Source organism: Schistocerca serialis, chromosome 12, assembly GCF_023864345.2.
Source record: "Schistocerca serialis cubense isolate TAMUIC-IGC-003099 chromosome 12, iqSchSeri2.2, whole genome shotgun sequence".
NCBI classification, from domain to species: Eukaryota; Metazoa; Arthropoda; class Insecta; order Orthoptera; family Acrididae; genus Schistocerca; species Schistocerca serialis.
In genome coordinates, this window is record NC_064649.1 from 22,803,315 (window position 1) to 22,823,232 (window position 19,918).

Sequence of the window (19,918 nt, forward strand, 5' to 3'; positions counted from 1 at the left end):
AGAGTTTTTGAAGATAAAAAATAGACAGACTGCTTAGCAAATGAGAAGAAAAATATCATATGTGTGTATTAATCATTTGTAATTGAGACTAAGTTTTCAGTGAAATAAAAAGTTTTGATTTGACTGTTATTTTCTAAAAGTTTTACCGTTCCAGTCCTAAAGTAGTAAGGAGTGACTTTGGTGCGCGACAGTCCAGCTGCCGCTTCAATACAGAGATCCCCCGTGGTGCAGCACAATGTGTCGAGCCACTGACCTGCGAGGGGCTGCAGGCGCTGCGCGGGGTGAGCCTGCAGGGCGGCGCATCCTCGCGCGGTACGCTCGTCTGTGGGTAGCAGCACGGGTCACGGCAGTCCTCGCCCCAGCCACAGTCGCACTGCTCGCCCGGCTCCACCACGCCGTTGCCACACAGCGACTTCTGCGGCTCTGTGTGCGTCACATTAAGTCGTTTTGCTACATGTTTGCATCTATTGTCCGATTTGTTATTAAATAAACAGAACTAAAGGAAAAGAGTGAAAGAGTTATTTAAAAAGAAAACAGATGCTATTCTGATGGACAGTAGCACATACAGGTAAAAACTAAAGCATGTTTTTTGTACAGTATCCTATTTATAAGGCCAAGTAAATTTGTTGTTCCCCATATGACTCCTGCCTTCCTGCAGGTGGCTCCCTCTGATCCTGGGGTTTGAGAGAGCTGTGCCTACTATGATGTATTCTACTATTTTGGCCAGGAGTGGAACTATTGCTATTGGCCAAGTATTCACATGTATGATCAATCTAAAACTCGCATGCATCTGTGCACCAGTCCTCCAAGAATAATTTGCAAATTTTATCATTTTTAGGGTTCTTGCCTCAATCTGCAAAAACAGAACCCTCATAGGATCAGTTTGTTGTCCATCTGTCTGTCTGTGTTTCTTCAGAAACAGCCAGTCATATCATATTTATGTTATATACTGAGGTTTAAGGTCCCTTGGCAGTGCAAAAATTTTAAGCTTCTAAGTAAAAGCAATCAAAAGATCTGGCCATTTATGTCATATATATTGATACTCAAAAATTCACCCATCAGAAACTATAGGGTACTTCCTGTTGATTCTTAGAATCATGAAATTTGACAAGAAGCATGGTTTCACAGTGCAAGTAAAGGGAAAAAAACCATACCATTGTTAATCTGTAAGTATATCATGAGAAAAAATACATTTTTGCCATTAGAACATACACTGCATTCCATCACCCGTTAAAAAAAAAAAAAAGAATCCTCTCTCTACATATGTAAACTGAAGTTCCCTGTTCAATTCTTTTTGTCTGTCCAGCCTAGTCTGTGGAACAACTTAAGAGATTTTGATACAGTCTTGCAATCCCTGGGACCGATAACTTGCCAGTATCAATGTTGGTATTAAGTAAATATCAGTTCGCTTCTCGATTCCCAGGAGGGATGAACCTTTCAGAACCTCACTGTGAGAGTCCTACTCACACTTGACCAATTTTTTATAATCAACTTTTTTTGAAATTTTTATTGCAAAAATTACATTTGCTATTAGTATTGTGGTAATTATTGATTATTGTAACATTCACAGAAAACCAAAAGAATTTACAATAGAATGAGCCGTATTTCTTAATGTTGCGAATATTGTCTCTAGTCATCAAAGTTTTGGCGGGAGTCATATTATATTACTTAGTATGTTTGTGCAGTGTGTGATATTATGCACCACATGTTGTTTCAATATTATTAGCAGAGACATTTGTTCATAAAATGTGGAAAGTTAAGAGGAAAAAATCTGCAGCATTTTATTTATTTGTATGTGTGGAATTGATTATGCAAGCAGGACATCATGCCTTGAGATAAATCTGCAGCTACAACAGGAATGAGTAGAATAGACAATGAACACAAGATGAGTAAAACCACTGTAAGATAATTTGAACTTACATTCACGAAAACTTCAATATTTGTGTTTTATTTATTCTTAAGGCACTGAGCAAATGACACAAGCCAGATCACAACAGATCTTAGTGAGGTTTGCTAAGCGTTTTTAATTACATTTTTTCAGTGCAGTGAAATTAAGAGATAGGTTACACAATCTATTTCTCTCCCCTCCCTAAGAAAGAAACAATTAGTTAAAAAATTAGGTAATGTGTCCATTTTACCTTTATGTGTGTCTATCGGCTGTACTACACACTTTGTCTCAATAATATTATTGCCAGCAATAATACAGTATTTTTATTTTTAGACTGCAGTTCCTGTGAATTGAATTCTCGTTGCTGTGAGTACCATAGTTTTGTGTGTTGACCTCCAAATGTCTGCTGACATCCCCAGTTCCCTTAAATTATCACCCAGTTTACATGTATCATTTAAATATGTGTTGTTTGTCAGTGTATCTGTCAATTCGTCCACAGCATGAGGTCCCAGGTTTGATTCCGCGGGGTCAGGGATTTTCCACTTGCCCCAAGATGACTGGGTGTTGTTGTGTCATTGTCGTCATCCATCCCCATTATGGTCGGAGGAAGGCAACGGCAAACCACCTCCATTAGGACCTCGTGTAGTACGGCACGCGGGTTTCCCGCATTGTTCCCCCATGCTCTGTCAAGAAGCATGGATCTTCATTTCCATTTTCCGTCTGTCAATTCAGTGAGAATCAACGTATAACATTATACAACATCAGTGAAGAGGTGAGAATTTCATATGGCAGTGTCTTTATGCGTGAGCATCTCCGTATGACCCATCTTTGTACCTGTTGGGTGCCACATCTGTTGACTACCGAACAAAAGATAGTGCAAATGGAGACAAGTGATGAGATGCTACATCTCTTTGCTAATGGAAAGAATGCATTTCTCGAATCAGTTACAACTGTTAATTAGTCATGGCTGCATCACTTTGATCCAGAAGGGAAACATGGCAGGACAGTGTGGAAACACCAAAGAAGGCGAAAGCTGTTCCATCTGCAGGGAGAGTGATGGTGATGTAATTTTTTGACTGTCATGGAATGACTTATCAGCAGGCAGTTCCTCCTCACACTACTGTTACAGCAGCAAACTACACATCAGTAGGACCTGAACTGAAGCAAACTGCAAGGAAACATATAGAACTTTCTCAGAATGTGTGGCAACATCATCATGTCAATGCACGGCCTCATGTCGCAATCTGAGCCGTGCAGTTTCTGGCCCAATTCGACACTACCCATATACTACAGCTACCTTATAGCACCAGTTTTGCACCCTGTGATTTTTTTTATCACCATCAATAAAGGAAAAGTTTTGTGGGATTTGATTTGAGGACTCTGAAGCAATGCTCAAGAGAAGTAAGGCAATTCCCGAGAGCCTGACAAAGAATGTCCTACACCATGTGTTTTGAGGACTGGGAGAGCCACTATGAAAAGTGCATTGAAGTAGGAGGGGAGTACTTTGAAAAAGATCATGTAAACAATGAAATAGAGTAACAAATATCTGTGAGAAAAAATCAGTTTCTGTTGTGACTTGGCAAGACAGCCAAGTCACTATGAGAGGAAGCCGAAAGGCACGCGCTTAAGCTCATGCAGGCTGGCGCGAGGTCTGGAACAGTTAAGGGAATTAATAGCAGCAAATAAAGTACGTAGTGGATGTAATACTTAACTTTAATCCACAATTGTAGAACATCTCTCTTGACTGTACATAATTTCCATTTCAATATTAACTGGTAATGGCGCCTTGCTAGGTCGTAGCAAATGACGTAGCTGAAGGCTATGCTAACTATCGTCTCGGCAAATGAGAGCGTATTTGTCAGTGAACCATTGCTATTAACGTCGGCTGTGCAACTGGGGCGAGTGCTAGGACGTCTCACTAGACCTGCCGTGTGGTGGCGCTCGGTCTGCAATCACTGACAGTGGCGACATGCGGGTCCGACGTATACTAACGGACCGCGGCCAATTTAGAGGCTACCACCTAGCAAGTGTGGTGTCTGGCGGTGACACCACAGTTTCAGTCTTTGTTGATTCCACCCTCGTACATATTGTAAAAACAGTTTGCTAATAATAATAATAATAATAATAATAATAATAATAATACAGTGGTGCACATTTATGGCAGCAAACATTATATCTTACTGAGAGAGACAGAAAAAGGTTGACAGGCAGACCTGTGAAGCAGCCCTTGGGGCTGCGGGCCTTGGTGTTGAGCACAGGGTTGATGCTGCTGATGCTGCAGGGCGAGAACTTGTTGTTGTTCTTCTTGTCACCCGAAGTCGCCCTCGCGAACATTATGTAGTTGCCATCCTCGCCTCCGGGAGTACACGAGTCTGGATCGTGCTGGAACAAACAGAGCAGCTTTCAGTGCGACAGCTGTACAATTCCTAATATCACAGCTTTTACACTGTGACTTCACTGTTATGTTGTATTAAGACAAAAAGACCAAACATTACTCATGTTAGCAGCAAAAATGTGTAATGCAACTATACACGTGGCAGCCTAGAAGATTTGTCGATCGGCAGTTCCACGGTAGCTACCTTCAATATCATTTGTACATGAGATCGGTTGTGATTTTTACAACAGTGAGATGAACTGACTCATTTTGTAGGTCAGATAAATGAGACGAGACCACTTGATATTCATTTGGCACGCCCTGCTTTGATTATTTGGGCATTTCCTACATCTAACTCGGAAGATACCAATTCTGTGTTTCTTATTTATTTGAGAAAATATTACACGAACACTGCTGCTGCTGCTGATTATGGGCTTAAGGAGACTAAACATCTAAAGTCATTACTCTCATATTCATCTCCCAGAATGGAATGTGTGTACTCCACCTGACTGGTGTACTCCACCTGCATCTAGAGCAAATCACTTGTTCAAGTGTGAAAACATTTTCTAAATATTTACATAGCATGTGTCTGAGATGGGACACAAGTATCAGCTCAGTATTCACCTTGTAGGATGTGGGGAAACCATCAAAAAACCACAGCCGGAATGGCCAGCTCACAAGCACTTGACATTAAACTGTAAAGTACACTCGATCCGGGTCAGATTAGCATCCCCGTGCCACAGAAGTGGTGATTAACACCCTCAGCTAACCTGGCGGGTGTGTGTGAACAATTGGAATGCAATCTGAGACATCTGTTAATAATGTATAATTTTCCCCATACATAAGTACTAAAGCACTATCCCTCCAGTGCCAGTAGCAGGATATAGGGAACAAATATTCAATTTTCATAACTTGGCATAGTTACTGATCGAATTTAAAAAGCTGTCATAATCTACTTATTAAGAGGTATAAACTTATGTTACAAGTTTAACACAATAAGACAAATATTACAGTTAGAAACTCTGTGATTGTCTCGAAGTAGCATGACTGACAGTGCGCAAATGTACGCGGACTTCATTCATTCAATATATGACCTTCTTCAAACAAAGTTTACTTATGATTTCTTATCTTTACAAAACTTTTTCTTGCTAACACTCCCCCCACCCCCTGCCCCCTCCTGCCTCCAAACAAACTGATGAAAGAAAAAAAGTTTAACTTATTACATTCTCACTGTTCTTGCAATCAAACTACTTTAGAAGCCTGACATTGTAATTTATTATTTTTTTTTAGTATTACGTCTATTTACAACGCACTTTGCATACTTTATCTACATATATCACTTATTGTACCTCCAAAATTATTTCATTATACAACACATATTGTTCAGGAAATAAGATGTCATAAGCATTGAGACATTTGAAAGTGGAGGAACACTGCTACAGATTGCCTGATCATTAAGAACAGAATGGTAATGTTCTCACTTTTATGAAAGCACTTAGACTTCATTGGGGCAATCTAGGGAAGTGGTAAGAAATGTATGACAATATTGCCGGTCATCTATTAACACTTTTTACCACCTCAACTAGCAGTTAATGTTCTCAAATGTGCCACATTGTCATTTTTTCCTACTGATCACAGGGACTGAAAGTTACATGTCCACAGAGTATGAGTTATTTCTTCATGTAAAACTTGCAAATAATTTAGAAGATACTGAGATGTGAAAGCCAGGCAACAGTGTTCACAGTAAAAGTACTTCCAGACCGAGAGAGATCAACGAGGGAGTACTGACAGACAGAGATCCTGCAACTACATATTATTTTATTGTTATCACTGCAGTGGAATTATACACCTGTGAGCCAAAACAACATGACCACCTACTTAACAGTGTGTCGGTTGGGAGGCAATATGGCAGCAATTTTGTGTGGTATGGATTGAACAAATCCTCGGTAGGTTTCTAGATGTATGTCACACCAAATATCTACATGCGGGTCACAAAATTCCTCTACATTTTGATCTAGTGAAATGTGGGTATGGAGTTGGCACTCAGCAGCATCTCAGGTCTGCTCCACCATATTCATATCAGGCGAATTTGGCAACTGAGACATCGAAGTGAATTCATTAGTGTGTCTCAAGCAACAGTAGCACAATTCTGGCCTTTGCCACAGACAGTTATTCTACTAGAACATGTTACCGTCATCAGAGAAGACATCGAGCGTGAAGGGATGCGGGTGTTCCACAATAATGTTCACATAGTCCAAAACTGCCATGGTGCTTTCAGTTTTCATCACGAAAGCTCAGGTGAATGTGCCCTATATTAACACTGCCTCTAACAGCCTGCACTCGTGGCGTGGTGCACTTTTTGAGCAGCCGTTTGCCTGAATGACAGTTTATCCAGATGCGACCATTGACGTGGTGTGACAAGAAACACAGTTTGTCTGACCAGGCGACATAATTCCATTAATCCACAGTCCAATATCAAATGTCCTGTGCCCACTGCAACCGTAATTGACAATGTCATTAGGTCAACGAGGGAAAAAATAGGGAACATAAGTTGTGGAGCTACATCTTTAACAACAATGCACTAAACAGTGTGCTCCAAAACACTAGTTCCTGCACCAGCATTGTACTCTGCTTTACAGAGCACTACACATCTACAAACATCATAAGAACAGGAAATGGTTAGACCAATTAAAAGGTTAAAAAATAACTTAGCATTTGGTGAAAACAGAATTATTGCAGAACTATGGAAATCACGTGCTTTCATCTTGAAAGAAATTACACTGCTCATGTAAAACAAACTGAAAAAAAAATTGGATGACTGGAAAATTGCATTTATACATGCACTACATAAAAAGGGAGATAGAATGGATGTTAATAATTATAGACAGATTTCTCTTATTCCTGTCACACACAAAAATCTAATGCAGTCTCTCCAGGACTGAGGACAACAACAACTTGAATGTACAGTTGGTGAATATCAAGCTGTTTTGGACCAACAATATGTTGCCCACAATGTATTTGAGTTTTGAAACTAGTTATCAGGTATCAAAAAATTTACAATAAGAAAGTGGTTTGTATTTTCATAGTATTGAAAAAGGGTTAGGAGTCAGTGGACCACAGGTCCCTCTTCCAAGTCCTGAAATAACAAAGACCAAGCACAAAAAACTCTGTCATTATTAGTGAAACACTAAACAGTATAAATTTTGAGACAAAATACAGAGGAGAATTTTCTGAGTATTTTAAAATTAAAACAGGAGAGAGACAAGGTGACGCACTCTCTCCACCACTTTTCAACTACATCTTTGAAAAAATAATCCAAGAATGGCAGAAACTGAAATAAGAGCTTAAAACTGCCAAACCAAGCAAATTAGGAACAACCAATATTAGGACAGACTGCTTAGCTTTTTCAGGTGACTTGGCGGATCTATGTCAGGACATTCAAACAGCACAGAAACTCTTGAAGAAAACAGCAGAAATTGTATGTCTCTAAATATCATTTGAAAAAACAAAATGTAAGTTGCAGTCAAATGAAAACAAGACAAATGGAAAAAAAGTAAGGAAACTGTTTATGTTTTCAAAAGTAATCACCATAAATATTAATACAAAATGATCAGTGCCTTCATGGAAAAATGTTTGTACTTGCTTACAGAACCATGATTGTAGTCAGGCATGCACCACTTCACCTGAAGCAAATCGACTGCCACAAATGTCTCTTCAGGATTCAAAAAATATGGGAACTGCATGGTGACTGTGTGGAGGATGTGTAAGGGCTCCCTAGTGCAACATACTCTGCAAGCCATGATACAGTGCTTGACAGAGGGTACCCAGTACCGCTACTAGTTATTTTCTTTCCTGCTCCACTTGCAAATAAGAGGGTCAGTCAGTAAGTAATGCCCCACATTTTTTTTAAAGCCATTAACATACATAGACAAATGTCCTAGTTGGGGCTTCGCATTTGATGTTTGTTCTGTGAGTTCGTGAAGTTTTCAACTGTTCTGGCAGATGTAGCAGAGCTGTAGTACAGCGTCAAAATGGCGTCTACATACAACTCACGCTACAAGCAGAGTGCTGTTATTGAATTCTTGTGTGCAGAAAAAGAAACTGTGGTGAACATCCATAAACATTTGTGTCCAGTTTACGGCTATGCTGCAGTTGTTAGGAGTACAGTTGAGTGAAGGGTAAAGAAAGTTACAGCCTCAGGAAATGCAGAAACAGAGCTCCATAATCAGCTACGCTGGGATGGACATCATTGGCTCATCTGCCCTACACTCCAAACCTGTCACTATCAGACTTCCATTTCTCTGTGCCACTTAATGATTCTCTACGGGGAATACACTTTGAAGATAATGAGAGTGTCAGTCGAGCAGTGACGACATGGCTCTACGCCTACAGGACAAGTAGCAGGGAATACATACTATTCCACAACATTGGCGTACGGCCGTGGAACGTGATGGAGACTATCTAGAAAAATAGGACATAAAAAAGACATATTGATGCATAGTGTCATCAAATTCTGACTCTTAACAATAAATATGTTATGAGGAAAAAATGTGGGGCATTAGTTATTGAACGACTCCTGTAGAATGAGGGGAGAACTACTATGTGTCTCCATATGAGCCCTTTTTCGTGGTCCTTAGGCAAAATAATGTTGGTAACAGTAGTATCATTTTGCAGTCAATTTCAAATGCCAGTTCTCTAAATCTTCTCAATAGTGTTCATCAAAAAGAACATCACCTTCCCTCCTGGTATTCCCATTTGAGTTCCTAAAGCATCTCTACAGTACTTGCATGTTGTTCAGACATACTGGTAGCAACCAAACTGTGAATTGCTTTGATGTTTTCCTGACCTGGTGCAGATCCCAAACACAAGAGCAGTACTCAAAAAGAGGTCACACTAGCATCTTATATCTGGTCTCCTTTGCACATGAACCACACTTTCCCAAAATCCTCTCATTAAACCAAAGTCGACCACTCGCCTTCACTGCCAGAGTCCTCATAAGCTCGTTCCATTTCATACTGCATTGCAGCGTTATGCCCAAATATTTAAAAGGTATGAGTGTCGAGCATGACACTACTAATGCTGTACATGAACATTACGAGATTGTTTTTCCTTCTCATCCAAATTAACTTACACTCATCACACCAACTAGAAATTTTGTCCAAGTCGTGTTGTTTCCTCCTACACTCACTCAACTTCATCACCTTCCCAAACACCACAGCATTATTTAGCAAACATCCACAGATTGCTGCCCACGCTGACCACCAGATCATTTGTGTATAAAGAAAATAACAATGGTTCCATCTCACTTTCCTGGGCCACTTCTGACAATACCCTCTTTCTGGCAAACATGCGCCATAGAGTACAACATACTGGGTGCGAAAATAACATGCTACTAAAATAGTGTGAACATACCGGATTTATTTTATGAGCATAACATGATGTCATAGGAGCAACGACTTACATGACAATCCACTACTAAAAAATCCTCCATAAAATACTTGAAAATGGCCTAAGGCTGAAATTGTACAATTGTACATGAAATAAAGAGAATGGCAGCTGAAGGCTTTGAGAAATCTTTCAATAAATTCATTGCAGCTGCAGACCCTGTGGCATTGAAAATTATGGAAAAACAACTGTACTCAGTCAGATGAGAGAAAAAGAATTCATTCCAAGAAAATGAAAGAGTTTTTGAAAAGGATGAAGGTAAAGGGAGATAAAAAGTTATCCTAACACAGTCTTTAATTGGTGTAACACCTCTGCTGTCTAATCCGAGTCAACAGAGCCATCACAGAATATTAAATTGATGGGCATTCACTGTCCCTCCTGAATGAAATTGAGCAATAAAAGTCGTTTTATAGTTCAGTATGCTATCAGTATCCAAGGCAAAAGTCCCTAAATTACTGAAAGTAGGTTCCTCCCACATTAATTTTTTCTGAACAAATAAATAGTTGAAGATAATTTTTAGAAATACTCTTGCAGAAATTTTTTGAAAGGTTTTGTTTCCTGTATATTTGATTTTTTATATATAAGATTTTTCAATGACATTTGACATCATAATGTTTACATTTAACAGAGTCATTACAGGTTGCACAAGAAAAATAAACAAAATACAATACCTACCGGAGAACCAAAGTTGTGTCCAATCTCGTGAGCGAGGGTGACGTGCGAAACAGCTGGTGGTACATGTTTGCCATAGTTGAGCAGTGTCACTATCCCTGTGTTGAGACTCTTCATGCTTCCTCGATAGTGCTGCAAGTTATTTGTATTAATTTAACAGCAGCATAGTTTCTTGCTAAACACCCATAATATGAAGCAAAAGCTAATATCATGCCATTGGGAAGAGATTTTATTTTATACATCTAGGTACTAATTGGTCCATTCTCACAATGCGAGCAGGAGTTCAGAAAAAAATGAATTATGTTTACACCATAACATTCCAAGTGAAGGGTGAGTATTCTGAAAACTTTTAATCAGTATTCTTTGATTCAATTTATGGCATCAACAAGATTTTGGCAAGATCTCATACACTCTGGTATGCTCTCTCGTGCAGAATAAAGTGAATCCCTTTGGCATTTCTGATACTTAGCAAAGATTATGATACTGAAACCATGAAACACTGATATAGTTTAGTAAAATCTGTATTCAGCTAACATAAACTTAATAGTGGAAGTGTGTGTGTGTGTGTGTGTGTGTGTGTGTGTGTGTGTGTGTGTGTGAGAGAGAGAGAGAGAGAGAGAGAGAGAGAGAGAGAGAGAATGAAGGGACACACATTTTCAAGTTCTGCAACACAGTTCATGGTAAAATGCAATTGTTCAAATATAAGCTATTAGTAGCACCAATATTAATAATAATGTACAAAAGTCTTGATATGTCTGTGTTGCTCTTACTCCATTTTTCTCGCAGACTCCTCCAGCATTCTTGAGGTCACCTGTCCATGCTAGGCCCAAGGTGCCCATCTCAAAGTCTCGGTAGGTGAACATGTAGGCCAGGCAGAAGGCATCGTAGTCCTCCTCTGGGAAACACGATGGATCATAATAAATAAAAGTGCAGAGCCTTTTCTCACAGAATGCTATGTAAGCTGTAATGTGTCTTGAGTCCCTTTTGACAGATTCACCTCTTCAGCAACATATACTTTACTCTTTAATCATTGTGGATAACCAAGGCATGAATGTTGGCTCATTTTGTACATTTTCACTCCCTTCGGCCTTATGGACTTATCTTCCAAGACTGTGCACCTGAAGTGCTCATTCAGCAGAAGTGAGCAGGGAGAATATTATTACTTAGTTAGTTTCATGTTCTGTGGATCATTTTGCATGCTAAATCTTAATAACGTGAAATGAGTCATTTTACATTCACATCACAAGTTAATCTGTAACTATGGCTACATGGTGAGCATTTATATGTTTTTTAAAATACACAAATGTGAGCTAGCGATTCCTACCCACCACCTTTTATGCATTACAATAACAAAAATTCTTTTAAAGTTTGTTTCCAAATTTTGTTTCACTGTTTGTCGCCCATTTTATATCTATGTTATCAAAAATTTTAGTTGCAGCATTGTGTACCCCTTTTTGTGCTAAAGACAACTTTAATGTGGAATAATGAATGTCATTTCTCCTGCTGTAAAGATATAGGCATACCTCTTGAAGAAGGCCTTTTAAGGATCTGGAATCATTACACTCACTCTCCAGTATATTTACTCCTTAATGGTTTTTGCTGGTGATGATAAAAATGTATTTCAGCTGAACTGAAATATACACAGTTGAAAATGAAGTAATGTACTCTTTTAGTAAATAGTCAAGAAGCTCCCATCTGACATAAAGCAAGAAATTGGGAATCTTTACTAATTCAAACAAAAATTAAAATGTACGGGGGTTGTACAGAGACAAAGCTGTTATATTTGGCCACAAACAGGATCCACCATAGTCACCAGATCTCAATATTATGGACCCCTTGTGGTCTGCTTTGGAGAGAAGAGTAGGTGATTGGTATTCACTCCCACTGTCGTTACCTGAAAATGCCACTATTTTGCAGGAAGAATGGTTTAATATCCCCTAGAAAATCATATAGGACATGTATTTATCAATTCTGTTATGAGTGGAAGCTGTTTCAAAACCAACAGGTTTCTTACTCTGTATTCGGCATGGCAATGTGTTGTGTTTCCATACCTTGTACCTCTTTAGCCACTCTTTATATAAATTAACTGAATAATAAAGTGCTGTAAATAGGACATATATAAGAACCCCAAAAGTGTCCCACTTGTGACAGGATACTTTCCGGGACTGGATCAGACCCTGAATGTCGCTCTCCAGCAGGAAAACGACTTCCTCAAATCCTGCCCTGAAATGAGATCCATCCTTCATGAAATCCTCCCCACTCCACCAAGAGTGTCTTTCCGCCGTCCACCTAACCTTCGTAACCTCTTGGTTCATCTCTACAAAATCCCCAAACCACCTTCCCTACCCTCTGGCTCCTACCCCCGGTGTAAAACCTGTTCCATGCACCCTCCCACCACCACCTACTCCAGTCCTGTAACCCGGAAGGTGTACACGATCAAAGGCAGAGCCACGTGTGAAAGCACGCACGTGATTTACCAACTGACCTGCTTACACTGTGAAGCCTTCTAAGTGGGAATGATCAGTAACAAACTGTCCATTCACAGGAATGGACACAGGCAGACAGTGTTTATTGGTAATGAGGATCACCCTGTGGCTAAACATGCCTTGGTGCATGGCCAGCACATCTTGGCACAGTGTTACACCGTCTGGGTTATCTGGATACTTTCCACTGACACCAACCTATCAGAACTCCAGAGATGGGAACTTGCCCTTCAATATATCCTCCCTTCCCATTACCCACCTGGCCTCAATCTCCGCTAATTTCAAGTTGCCGCCCCTCGTACATCACCTGTCATTCATCATCATCTTTGCCTCTGTACTTCCGCCTCGACTGACATCTCTGCCCAAATTCTTTGCCTTTACATATGTCTGCTTGTGTGAAATGTGTATGAAATGGCAAGAGACTCCAAATACAAAGGCAAACCTTATGCCAAAGTGAGTATGGTGGTTTTCCTAAGTCTCACGAACACTATGAGGCACCTCGCATCCAATCCGAGCTGTTACAGGAAGCAACTACATCATATTAGTCTGGTCAGCTCCCCTCTGATCGACTTTGTTGAAGAAGGAGATGTCAGTCACATATTTTTTTTGGTGCATGAACAGATACAGTGCTAGAAGCCATACCTTGCAGTGCCTAGTCAACCTTAAACGTTCTTTGCTGCTCTACTTCAAAGCCTTCAGAATAAATTGATTTTTATGTATCTTTTTGTTGGAAGAGCATGTCAACTTCTCATATGACTCCACTGTAATTTTATCTTTAAGATGATGTGCAATGAATTAAACCCAATGTCTATGTTGCTCTTCAGAGTGGTAAACCTCATATTATGATGCAGGCTGTGCGAGTCCTGCTGAGATGCCAAAAAATAACCAAAACAAAAAAGGAAACCTTTCATTCATTAATGTCTTGGGGAATATGATGTAAATCAGAAGGGAAAAGTAAAATATTCATTACACAAAAATGAGAAGTATCAATATTTTATCAAGTAGGTAACTGAAGCTCTTAAAGGACCTTGTGATCTTTAACAAAATTTATCACTTATAATAAAAAGTTTCACACAAGACGTGAGATGTACAATAATGACACCAGAAGTATAAAATAAGTCCCATGTAGACTTTGCCTCCTTGTAGTGTCACCAGACTAGAAATCAGTACCCTTGTGCAACAGGTGAAGAGGCAAGTAAATTAGGATGCTTACAAGTTCAATAAAAAGGATAATTTGATGGTCATTTATAAATATTTTTGACCTCTGCAAATTTTTTAACTGTCAGTTAGGTAGAAGCAAACACACAATTTTCAAAAACAATAATTATTGTAAGTGTAACTAGTAACTAGCTTCAGGTGTAGGCAAAACATCCATGGCAGCAAGGATTTCTTGCACTAATTTTTACATTTTTGTCCTGTAATATGAAAGAGAATAAGCAATTATGTGGTTTGCAAAAGTTTTGCAATGTAAAAGTGTTTGTATGCCACATAATTCTTTTATATTCCAGGATAAAACTGTAAAACATTACATAAGAAATAATCTCTGACCTCTGATGATAGCCCTAGGCAGAAACCAGTTGGGGTGAAATAAAATGGTGCTTAAAAGATGGTGTTGCTTGCAGCAGTGTTCTTTAGTCCATGATAGTTTGCACTGTCGAACTTCTGAAATTTGTGTTTGTATGGGCACTGAATGTGTTTACATAGAAAGACTTTTTGCCTCATCTTGATGGTCAAGACCAGTAATGTATGCATGTTTTTCACAAAATAATATTTCTTTGGTGTGCAAATAAAGGATTTGGTACTCACCAGAAAAAAGCTCCAGGAACTTCTCAACTCCGTAATTTAAAGGGAACCGATAGGTTGGATCCTTTAAGGCATCTAAAGTATGCACCTTTATTCTCTTGATCATAAAGCTAATGTTATCTGGTTTTCCATCCTGGTCAAAATCTGTAATAAAACCAGAATACAAATATAATTGTTGGACCAGTTCTAGTTTCTAGGTGGAACTGTTTAACTTTATATACATTAGAAAATAGTGTTTTGTTCATGAATAAGTTGTTAACTAGCCAACTCATTGTCAATAATATTCGGTGAATTTGGATCTAGTAACACTGATGCATTGAGAGACAGTGTAATAGAGATAATTGCAGTAGACATCTAGCCGAAAATGACTCTTAACAGGACTGCACAGTATTTTGTGTTGAAAATTATTTTTGAAATTGGCCTTTGTTATAATGGACAGCACATCAATGACATGAACATTGTAGTTAATCCAGCATATAAAAGTTGTCAACAGAATTGAAATTGTTGAATTGACACAACTTATGGGTTGTATGTTATATGTTAACTGGGGACCTAGAAACGATGGAGAGGCTCCATCCCCACCGCAGCCGCAGTGGTCCACAACCCCACGATGACTACCACAGTCCACTTCACCCCTCCGCTGCTCCACACCAAACCCAGGGTTATTGTGCGGTTCAGCCCCCAGTGGACCCCCCCCCCCCCCCCCCAGGGAACGTCTCACACCAGACAAGTGTAACCCCTATGTTTGTGTGGTAGAGTAATGGTGGTGGAGAACTTGTTTGCGCAGCAATCGCCGACCTATTGTAACTGAAGCGGAATAAGGGGAACAGCCCGCATTCACCGAGGCAGATGGGAAACCACCTAAAAACCACATACTGGCTGGTTCACCGGACCTCGACACAAATCCGCCAGGTGGATTCGTGCTGGGGACCAGGCACTCCTTCCTGCCTGGAAAAACTTATGGGTACTCAACATATGTCTACCTGAACCTCATAATAGGAAGGAGCACAATCGAGATGAAATACTTTTCCAGCCCCCACATGATGAAAGAGACTGAACAATTGTGGCACTTCAATGAAGGAAATTCTGAAGAAATAATGTAATCTGTGCACATAAAGCTCCTATACTTACTTTGGTTACAGCTGGTTTAACCTCCTTGGTCACTGTCAGATGCAGAGCAAATAACAATTGCATACAAACCAACAAGTCCATTCCATGTACTGTAATCACATATGCATATCTAAACAATTGTCAAGTTGCCATATACAGTTGACTGTCAAAAATTCAAAGTTCTAGGCACAAAAGGTTCAAATAAATGAGCGTTCTATTTAACGAATGTTTGACTGATCAAAGGGGATAAGGAAAAACTCTAAATAAAATTATTAGTAAAAAAAATGGAGGGTGAAAATTAGGTTGGGATGTTTTTTATTTTATTTTTTTGTGACTTCTGGCCTGAAGGCCATCTCTGTATTTTGAAATTTTACAGAGTAAGGTTACATTTATCTAAAAATTACACAACTAGTTTTATAACTGTTGTAGAGTTGCTATAGAGGTTGGTAATGGTTAATGAGATATGATTAACTGTTGTGCGAAATCAATTTCCTGGTTTGCGTACACTTTACATTAAAAAAAGTGATTGATGTCCCATAGTATCATTCCATCATATTCAAAATAAGAATTATCTCAACTGCATTTTCTGTGAGGAGGCTACGCAATGATTCGTAATGAAACCTCATGCACATTATGGAACTTATAAAATTTTTATTCGCGTTTACTGTGTGGAACAGGGTTACGAGGGAATGTTTGGTAGTATTTTCCCACAGTATTCGCTTCTGTGCATATCGATTATTGATACTCGTCTTTCTATTGGCACTTTGTTCTTCTATATACTGTAGTGTACTCTCATGTCGGATGACGGCAATAAGCTGTTTTTAAATAAAAGCATCATTTTGGGTGGCTGTTTTTGCTAAATCATCGACCATTTCATTGTATTTAACATAAGAGTGTCCTCTGACCCATATAAAATTTACCTTCTTTACGAGATATTCGTTTTCCTTAGTAGCTTCCATGCCACTCTGCATGCAGTACCAGTGGCAGAGAGTTGGTGAAGCCAATGAATGTGAATGCCAAATAAAGGTTCTTATGAGAGGTGGATCCATTTTAGAATAGCCTAATTTTCCAATGTTGATTGGAATACTCTGTTTCAAATTCTGAAGGTGGCAGGGGTAAAATACAGGGAGCGAAAGGCTATTTACAATTTGTACAGAAACCAGACGGCAGTTATAAGAGTCGAGGGGCATGAATGGGAAGCAGTGGTTGGCAAGGGAGTGAGACAGGGTTGTAGCCTATCCCTGATGTTATTCAATCTGTATATTGAGCAAGCAATAAAGGAAACAAAAGAAAAGTTCGGAGTAGGTATTAAAATCCATGGATAAGAAATAAAAACTTTGAGGTTCGCCGATGACATTGTAATTCTGTCAGAGACAGCAAAGGACTTGGAAGAGCAGTTGAATGGAATAGACAGTGTCTTGAAAGGAGGATATAAGATGAACATCAACAAAAGCAAAACGAGGATAATGCAATGTAGTCGAATTAAGTCGGGCAATGCAGAGGGAATTAGATTTGGAAATGAGACACTTAAAGTAGTAAAGGAGTTTTGCTATTTGGGGAGCAAAATAACAGATGATGGTCGAAGTAGAGAGGATATAAAATGTAGACTGGCAATGGCAAGGAAAGTGTTTCTGAAGATGAAAAATTTGTTAACATCGAGTATAGATTTAAGTGTCAGGAAGTCGTTTCTGAAAGTATTTTTATGGAGTGTAACCATGTATGGAAGTGAAACGTGGACGATAAATAGTTTAGACAAGAAGAGAATAGAAGCTTTCGAAATGTGGTGCTACACAAGAATGCTGAAGATTAGATGGGTAGATCACATAACTAATGAGGAGGTATTGAATAGAATTGGGGAGAAGAGGAGCTGGTGGCACAACTTGACTAGAAGAAGGGATCAGTTGGTAGGACATGTTCTGAAACATCAAGGGATCACCAATTTAGTATTGGAAGGCAGCGTGGAGGGTAAAAATCGTAGAGGGAGACCAAGAGATGAATACACTAAGCAGATTCAGAAGGATGTAGGTTGCAGTAGGTACTGGGAGATGAAGAAGCTTGCACAGGGTAGAGTAGCATGGAGAGCGGCATCAAACCAGTCTCAGGGCTGAAGACCACAACAAGAACAACAACAATGTTCCACTCTCGCCATATTTAACGCACTTTTTGCCATATTTACAACAGCTATCATCGTGAAACGCGAACTGCAAGATAAATTCAAAAAAACATACATATCATATACCAGTAATATACAAGTTTTCGATGAGTTTTTGATGCATATTATGTACATATACCGTGCACAAACTACAAAAAATGCTATGGGGTGTCTATTAATAATACGTAACTTTTATCTTTTAATGTCTTTTAAAATTTCAAATCCAAGACACATACAGGTTTCCGAGAAAACAGAAAAAAAAATTCATATTCCCATGGTGAAAAAACTCTCATCAATGATCGCCACCTCTCACTATATAGTGGCGAGTCCTCCAATGCCCGTAACAGTGTACCGTATGATGTGTCTTTTTCTTTATGCATACTTTGATCAATACGCTATTTTTTCAATAAGCATTCTTCAAGACGCAAGAAACAAAATTGGTTCAAATGGCTCTAAGCATTATGGGACTTGACATTTGAGGCCATCAGTCCCCTAGAACTTAGAACTACTTAAACCTAACTAACCAAGGACATCACACATCCACGCCCGAGGCAGGATTCGAACCTGCGACCGTAGCAGCAGCGCGGTTCCGGACTGAACGGAAGAAATCATCACGTCGTGTGTGCTTCCTCTTTCATTGTGATAATTATGTTTTCAGGAGTCTTATATTTCTGCTTCAGGGCGGCCGACAGGGTGGATGAAGGAATCCCGGAAGTCTTCGGTACTACTACTATTCTGCTGTTACACATTCCACAGACCCAACAGCTGCTTCTTTTTCATATACTTACTTTCTTGATGAAATTTTAGAACTAATTTATGTACGATAATAAGTTATTCATTGCTGTTATGCTAAGAGTTGAATGACGAAATAATTATCTGAACAATAGACGAATCAATTTGAATCGCCGAGTATTAGGGCTAGCGCGCACGGGTGACTTTTGTCACCGTGAGTTTCGTCACTCTTGTCCGGTCTGTGGATATATTCATAATATTGTCAAACGGTCAATGTATTGACCGTCTCAGGCCGTGTATTGACGTATTGTTAACACTAGGAATATTGACGAGTAATATTGGTGGACCTCAAAATACTCTCATTTTTGTCAATACATACCGAATTGGCGACGTTAAGTGTTGACAGCTTGACAATATTCTCCATTCAGATTGAGATTGTACAGAGTTTCACGAGTCAGCCACATGGCGCTAGTGCCCACTGCTTATGTTTTCAATTTGCCTTTGTACATGATATTTTCGTACTTCATCTACATCCACATCGACATCTATACTCTGGAAACACCGTGAGGCGCATGGCAGAGGGTACGACCCATTGTAGCAACAATCAGGGTTTCTTCCTGTTCCATTTACGTATGGAGCGCGGGAAAAATGGTTGTTTGAATGCCTCCGTGCATGCAGTAACTATTCTCATCTTATCCACACGATCCGCATGTGAGCGATTCGTAGGGGATTGTAGTATATTCCAAGAGTAATCATTTAAAGACAGTTCTTGAAACCTTGTTAATAGACTTTCTCGGGATAGCTTACGTATATCTTCAAGAGTCTTCCAGTTGAGTTCCTTCAGTATCTCTGTTACTCTTTCCCGCGGATTAAACAAACATGTGACCCGTTCGTCTGCACCGAGCGAGGTGGCGCAGTGGTTAGCACACTGGACTCGCATTCGGGAGGACGACGGTTCAATTCCGTCTCCAGCCATCCTGATTTAGGTTTTCCGTGTTGTTGTTGTTGTTGTGGTCTTCAGTTCTGAGACTGGTTTGATGCAGCTCTCCATGCTACTCTATCCTGAGCAAGCCTCTTCATCTCCCAGTACCTACTGCAACCTACATGCTTCTGAATCTGCTTAGTGTATTCATCTCTTGGTCTCCCTCTACGATTTTTACCCTCCACGCTGCCCTCAAATGCTAAATTGGTGATCCCTTGATGCCTCAAAACATGTCCTACCAACCGATCCATTCTTCTGGTCAAGTTGTGCCACAAAC

At 39.6% G+C, this 19,918-nt stretch overlaps 1 protein-coding gene across 1 annotated transcript in view; it reads right to left on the bottom strand.

Moving 5' to 3' along the window:
* LOC126428361 (uncharacterized) overlaps positions 1-19,918 on the bottom strand; it is a 205,936-nt gene that overhangs the window by 53,739 nt on the left and 132,279 nt on the right. Inside the window, exons 7-11 of the mRNA XM_050090291.1 lie at positions 14,669-14,809; positions 11,150-11,274; positions 10,383-10,511; positions 4,102-4,270; positions 254-423 (exon numbers count right to left, since the gene is read on the bottom strand). Of these exons, the coding sequence (XP_049946248.1) occupies positions 254-423; positions 4,102-4,270; positions 10,383-10,511; positions 11,150-11,274; positions 14,669-14,809 (734 nt within the window). The remainder of the gene's footprint in view (positions 1-253; positions 424-4,101; positions 4,271-10,382; positions 10,512-11,149; positions 11,275-14,668; positions 14,810-19,918) is intronic.